Source organism: Melanerpes formicivorus, unplaced genomic scaffold, assembly GCF_026170545.1.
Source record: "Melanerpes formicivorus ecotype bairdi unplaced genomic scaffold, bMelFor1.0.p_v2 SCAF_6, whole genome shotgun sequence".
In the NCBI taxonomy this organism is placed as follows: domain Eukaryota; kingdom Metazoa; phylum Chordata; class Aves; order Piciformes; family Picidae; genus Melanerpes; species Melanerpes formicivorus.
In genome coordinates, this window is record NW_027142358.1 from 7,420,011 (window position 1) to 7,426,839 (window position 6,829).

At 49.3% G+C, this 6,829-nt stretch overlaps 1 protein-coding gene across 1 annotated transcript; it reads left to right on the plus strand.

The window, feature by feature from the left end:
- The first annotated feature begins 237 nt into the window (after nucleotides 1-237).
- CALHM2 (calcium homeostasis modulator family member 2) lies at nucleotides 238-5,496 on the plus strand. The gene is made up of 3 exons (XM_068139463.1): nucleotides 238-534; nucleotides 2,371-3,323; nucleotides 3,407-5,496. The coding sequence occupies exons 2-3, from the start codon at nucleotides 2,781-2,783 to the stop codon at nucleotides 3,821-3,823; spliced, it is 960 nt and encodes a 319-aa protein (XP_067995564.1). The 5' UTR covers nucleotides 238-534; nucleotides 2,371-2,780; the 3' UTR covers nucleotides 3,824-5,496.
- The last annotated feature ends 1,333 nt before the right edge of the window (nucleotides 5,497-6,829 follow it).

Consider the following 6,829-nt stretch of genomic DNA (forward strand, 5'->3'; position numbering starts at 1 on the left):
AGTTATCTGGGTCCCACCTGCATGACTACATCCCCTGGGGACCACGGGACTGTGTCCGTCCCAGAGGCAGAGGGGCTCCACCATTTCCCCTTAGCACTCCAGCCACCCCCAAGCACTCGGCAAACCCCCGACTGTCCCAGTCGGCCTTTGCATAGCTGCCTCAAGGGTCTGAAAAAGGCCGAAGTGTTTTTTCCAGTGACTCATTCACAGTCTTTCCTCTTTTTTCTTTTTTTTTTTTTTTTTAAAGGCACAGCCTCAGCCTTGCACTCAGCAGAAGCCAAACGCCTGCTCTTTGCCCCACCCAAAAGCGCAGGGGCTGAGAACAACCTCCTCCCAAAAGCCTACAGCAGCGCATAGCAGACTGAAAAAGGAAGCCGCCAAACTCTAGAGGCTGTTTGCATCGGCTTTCACTTCGCCCATCAAGCTGGCCTCAGCTGCATCCCCACTTCTGCACAGCCCAGCACAGCCAGAGCCTGAGTGGGAACTACATGAGGAGCAGAGAAGACTCCAGAACTGGTTTCAACAACTTTCCAAGTAAGTGATTTCATTTTTTCTTGCTTTCCCATATGCTTCACAGAAAGACTTCAACAGGGGCTAGTGAAAAATTATCTGCTGCAAAAGACTTTTCCCTTCCCCTCCTGCCCACCTTCCTCTGTCCCAGACAGGCACCATAACCTCCAAGGAGAGAAAGGGTAACCCCTCGAAGGTGGCATACTCCCCTTTGCCAGCTCCTCTTATTTTTGCTTTGCCAGTTGCTGGGCAGTCAGGAAGGTTGCAGGGCCTTGTTTATCAAGACTGTTTACTGGTAACTCTAATAACAGGGGTTTGAGCCCCATGCACTGGATCAAGTTTGCCAGTCCAGCATATGGTTGCAAACATGGTGCACCACAAAGCGTGGCAGCCACGGATGGAGGCCTGGCTCCCCATCCCTTCATGGAGGGAGTTTTGCATATGGAAATCTGGGAAGATCCAGGAAGACATTACAGGCTGCTTATGTTTGAATGCAGTGATATCACAGTGTGAGTTTAACGGGATTTGCATGGGTTAGAAACAGCAAGGAACTGAGGCTAAATTTCCATCCCAGCTCCCCTCCATTGCGCCATGGAAGAGGGAGCTAAAACAGGATTGTGCAAGGCAGCAGATTAACCAAAGCACAGCAGTAATTTACAGCATGGGACATGAACAAGCCTTGTATAAGAGACCACAAAGATTAAGGTGCCTTTGTCTCCCCTGTGTAATGTCCCCACAGCCTTTTCCCTGCAGCTGGGGCTAGCCCTAGAAGCCCTGCTCTGTGCAAAGTGGCCATGAAATGCCAGCACTAGGGCAGATTTTGGGGCAGTCTTGCTGTGGGTCAGGGCTCTTTGGGAGTCCCGGATGCTCAGCAATGCTTCCGGCACTGTGCAGGCCGCAAGAGACGGTTAGCTGCTTGCTGAGGTCCTTCCTGTCTCCATCAAACCCCAGTGACAGCAGTTTCCCGGAGGCCAGTGGGTTTTGCCACATGGGTGAGGGTTCCCAGAGCTAACAAGATGCTCCAGGCTTCCTGACGTGAAACCCTGTGGGGATGTAGGGCAGATAGGAAGCCAACTACAAATTAACCAAATGCAGCTTGCAAGTGGCATGGGAGAATGGGATCATATGCATGGATACACTCCCCAGTTATTTCCCTGTCCTTCAAAAAATTCAGGATACATGCTTTCCTTTGAGTTCCTGAAGTCCATACAGCCCAGTCCTATTTTTGGGATAGGCATCCCAATGTAACTAGTACTGTACTGGGAGCAGGGGCTAGGGAAAGGGCACTGAAGCGTGCAAATCAGTAGTTAAAAGGCTCAGGATCAGGCCAGTAGTTAAAGGCTGAACCAGGACTGTGGCCCAAGACAGGGAGCACAGTTATATCAGTCAGCTGTGGGAGAGAAGGAGTTCATCCTGCCACACCTAATCCCAGCAAAAACTACTTAATTGCTGGCCCAGCTCTATCAACATTTGGTGTTTGTATCCAGGGTCATCAAGATAAGCTCTGCTTTCCCAAGAAGTAGCTTCTCTTGCTGGTAGCAACAGTCCCCCTCATCCCTGTCAATGGAGGCTGCTCCTGCCCCTTCCTCCTGTGTCACATCTCTCTGCCCCCAAGCCTGCTGAGCCACCACACAGCACCTCCTTCTGCTTCCTTGACATACCTTTACCTACTACCAAGTATTAACTCATCATGTCTAAAGAGGGAGGTAAAATCCACACACAGCACCTTCAAGGCAGTGTGGCAACGGCATGCACGTGCCACCTGGGCTAGTGTGAGTCAGTGACAGGCCTGAGAACACATCCTAGTGCCAGTACTGTGGTCCAGTTCTCCCAGTAACACAGCGTCCTCCTTCGTTGTAGGCTTGGGAGACCGAGTGGCAGTGACGCTGACATAATCACCACTGCGAGAGGTGACTAAAACCAAAGAGAAGGAAAGACAATAAAGGTGCAAATGCCAGGGGCAGAAGCAGGTGTCCTGTTGGTAATCTTGGCTGTAGAGACATTTTTGGAGAGCATAGCTGGAAACTGAAATCTCACACACTACTTAGGCTGAATCCCTCTTCGGCTTCTTTTGAAGTATCCCTGGTATCAGCAACAAGCTCCAGAGGCTGGGACAGCAGCACGAAGGTGTCCTGCTCCTGTAGTAGTTGCTTGCACATCAGCCAGTCCAAGGCCATTTCACACTCCATTGGTGTAACCCTCAGTGCCTGGAGGTGGACCAGCACAGACCCCTACTGCAGTACACTACCTGCTGTTGCACCTAGGACAAGATGGCTGCACTCATCGCCGAGAACTTCCGCTTCCTCTCCTTGTTCTTCAAGAGCAAAGATGTAATGATCTTCAATGGTTTGGTGGCCCTGGGCACAGTGGGGAGTGAGGAGCTCTTCTCAGTCGTTGCCTTCCACTGCCCCTGCTCCCCTGCTCGCAACTATATCTATGGGCTGGCTGCTATTGGCGTCCCAGCCCTGGCCCTCTTCCTCATTGGAGTCATCTGGAACAACCACACCTGGAACCTGGTGGCCGAGTGCCACAAGCGTGGTGTCAAGAACTTCTCTGCTGCTGCCACCTTCCTCCTCTTTGGTTCCATCATGGGCCGGGCAGCCGTGGCACCCGTCACCTGGTCAGTCATCTCGCTGCTGCGTGGGGAAGCTTACATCTGCGCCCTCAGCGAGTTTGTTAAGCCATCCTCCCTGGACAAGTTCCCAGCCGAGTCTGGGGCCGAAGTGTTGGCCAGGTTCCCCTGTAAAGACGTGCCAGCAAACCTCACGAAGTTCAGGGAGGAGGTGACACGCAGGCTGAGATACGAGTCCCAGGTAGGCAGGCTGGGGAGAAAGCCACACAGAGTGTGTAAGAACACCTTGCCGTGTCCTAACACAGCCTCTCTCTTCTCTCTCAGCTTTTTGGCTGGCTGCTCATTGGCATTGTGGCAGTCCTGGTTTTCCTCACCAAGTGTCTGAAGCACTGCTGCTCTCCGCTGAGCTACCGGCAAGAGGCTTACTGGGCCCAGTACCGCTCCAGCGAGGACCAGCTCTTCCGACGCACAGCTGAGGTTCACTCCAGAATCCTGGCAGCAAAGAATGTGAAGCAGTTCTTTGGCTTTGTGGCCCTGAACAAGGAGGAGAAGGAGCTGGTGCAGGAGTTCCCAGTGGAGGGTGTCCAGCCAAGCCCCCAGTGGAATGCCATTACAGGTGTCTACATCTACCGGGAGAACAAGGGCTTCCCCCTCTACAGCCGGCTCCACAAGTGGGCCAAGGGAGTGGAAGGGAATGGGCCAAGCCCAGAAGCTCACGAAATGCTCTTTTTGGCTTCCTAAGACAGATGGGTACTGGATGCTGCTCCCCAGACCTCCTGGTAGCCTACCAGTATTGGTGCACAGTTGAGGGATTCACTGGGAATATTCCTCCCAGCAGGATTATTTCTCTCAGTGGGTAAACAAAGATCAACAGCCTCAAGGCAGAGACTGATAAGCAACACACTGAACACCTTGGGAACCCCTCCCTCAGAGACAACCATCTCATTGCTGCTCCCAAATATACAAGGGAAGTAAATCATCCTATGATCCTATGGTTTAGTGTAGACCCTTCAGTGCTGGGTCAAAGGCTGGGCTGGATGATCTTTGAGGTCTCTTCCAACTGGATGTTTTCTGATTTTGTGGTAATAAAGAGCAAATGCACACCTTACCTCCAGGCTGCCAGTGGATCCTGCCATCTAAAGCACCAGCAGACACCTTGGGAAGCAAGAGGTGGGCATGACATTTCTAACCATGACTCCTGCAGTCCCACCTGTCTCCTCAATGGTAGTGTTAGCCCCCGTCATTGCACAAACCTGCTTGTTTTACTGACATTGGTATCTTCTTATGCAGTTGTGTGGCGCCTGTTATGCAGGCAGGTCCCAGAGCACTTTATAGAACTCACAGCACAGGGAATAGAGGGAAGTAGTAGGTAAATTCCTGTGGCAAAGCAGATACAATAGCACCTGGGAAGGAATGGGTCAGCAATACATCATCCCACTAAATAACTGAGAGACTAAGTCAGGAAGAATCATCAATACTCCTGGTATTCAACACACCCTGTAATTACTAAGTTGGGATTTGGGTAGGACACCAAATTCCCTTTTTTCTTACTGAAGTGCATGGCAATTTCTAATGAGTTCAAATGGTCACAATCATGAGTTTTATAAAGCCAGAAGATGGTACCATCAGCTGAAGAGCTTTTGGGTGAGGTAGTTCAATGGAGGAAGAATGGAAGCAGTATCCACACTGAGCTACACAACTGCCTGCAGCTCACTGCACTTCTCATCCAACCACTGGATGAGAGTTTTCCTTGTTTGGGTTGGAAGTTGCAGCAAAACTTCAACCAGCATTAGTTTTCATATATGTGTATATATATGTGCATATATATATATTATATACTATGATTGTAGTCAGTTAGCTCTATTAATGGAGATTCTTTCTTGGAGGGAAAGGGGAAAAGAAAGTTGTCAGCCAAAAAATAACCACATTACGTGCATCCCTCTGCTGCAATGGGACTACAGCCCTGGAGTGACAAGAATGGAATGGAGGGAACAGGCCTCTCCCTACCCTTTTACCACTGAATGTTCTTACACTCTTCCCACTACCTTAAGTAGTTCCTACAGCAGGTGGTCTCTTTTATATACCTGGCCACAGTCTGGGAAAGCAAAGCCAGAAAGGTGTAAAATTACTGCTCTCACCATGATGTTGTGTTGACTACAGAGACAAGGCTGCTATTCTGGCACTGCAGTCCCTTTTCTCCTGAGGGTCAGCTCCATGTACCCAACATTGTTGTAAGAGTTGGCAGAACAATGAAGTTTGGGTTTCCTGCTTGTGCCATTTCTTTATAGATTCAACTTCCTCCTACACTGTGCCACTTACCAAAAAGCCTTAAAGTGACTCAAATCCACAGATCTCAGAGGGGCTTACACACAAGGAGATTTGAAATAAATTATTAAATGAGAGTTATTTTTCAATTGCCTTCTGAGTTGTTGTTTTTTGGGGAGTGGGGGAGAAGGGTGAATGGAGGGCACAAAAGGCATACTTTAGCATTCTCTTTGATCTCAAGGATTGGAAAGTTACTTTTTCTTGCTATTAAACATTTAGTTCCTCTCCTATTCAGATGGACCCAGAATGCAAAGTTTGTAGCTATTCTTGCAGTGAGTAGTACAAACCTTGTACACCAGGACACACAACTGCAGCAAAGGACAGGCAACATATTCAGAAAGTTTTTACAAACACATCCCCTTGCAAGAAAGAGCTGGAGGGTATTCCCTTGCATGAAGAGGCTGAACACTGCTTATTGGGCCAGGCATCCCAGGATCCCTTTTCAGCTTCTTTACACATTTGCCTTGCATTTGTGGGAAGGCTTGGCTCCCAGCCTCACCGTCAGCTAATCTGCAGGAATGATCAGATGCAAGTTAAATAAAATTGCATTAACTTGAGATGAAAGACATTTCATTTGCATTTCTTCTCCTTGGCCCTCCAGTGTGAACTCAGACACGCATGCCACCCCCGCACGCAGGTCAGAAGATGTAAGGTAACTTGCTGAAACAAAGCACTGTAGCTCTTACTTCCTTTACTTCCCTTGCCTTCCTCCTTGATACTACCTGTTCCTTTCAACCACCTCCACTTAAGTTCTTTCTTCTCCCCTTACCTCCTTTGAAGGAAAGGGACAAAACCCGCAATGTTTGGAAATGGGTTTGTTTACCCTAAGAATAAACCAGGAGCACAAACCAGCTCTTGCTCTGTTTACTTCCCTTCTCCATTACTCCAGCCACTTTTCATGTGCTGGGGTGGGACAGGGGCTTGTCTAGCTTGTCTGTTTACTCTCTTCTGTTGGAGGGGCATGTTCGAGTGGACAGCTGACAGTGAGAGGCAGAACAAGTTAATGCACCCAGAAATACTTGTTTATGATTTGTATGGATTTTATCATTTTGCTTCCTCTCCTCTGCCAACCCGACAGCCCTGGGCTTCTGGACCTTGTAGCTCCTTAACACCCTCACAAATGTCCCTGCTTATGGCTCCACAAACAGAAGCAACCAGGCTAGGCTTCTCATTGAAACACTAAGAGGGAAACACCAAGAGCTGCCTGTCTTCCTGGCATGCCAGATCATGTAGACTGTGAGCTCACACTCTGCTTTTCCTCCAGAGGCCAAACCCAACCCCGTCACTGAGCAGTCTACACAATGCCAATTAAAGCACACTTCCCAGCAGCAAGATGGGTTCAAACCAGGCTCCTCTAGCATGAAGAATTGCACACAGGTCTTTCATTTTTCCTGCTGACTGCTGTAAAGACTATAACAGCCC

Coding starts and splice junctions, on each gene's coding strand:
- CALHM2 (XM_068139463.1), top strand. CDS start 2,781: ATGGCTGCACTCATCGCCGAGAACTTCCGCTTCCTCTCCTTGTTCTTC. Junction 3,324..3,406: donor GGCTGAGATACGAGTCCCAG/GTAGGCAGGCTG, acceptor CTTCTCTCTCAG/CTTTTTGGCTGGCTGCTCAT.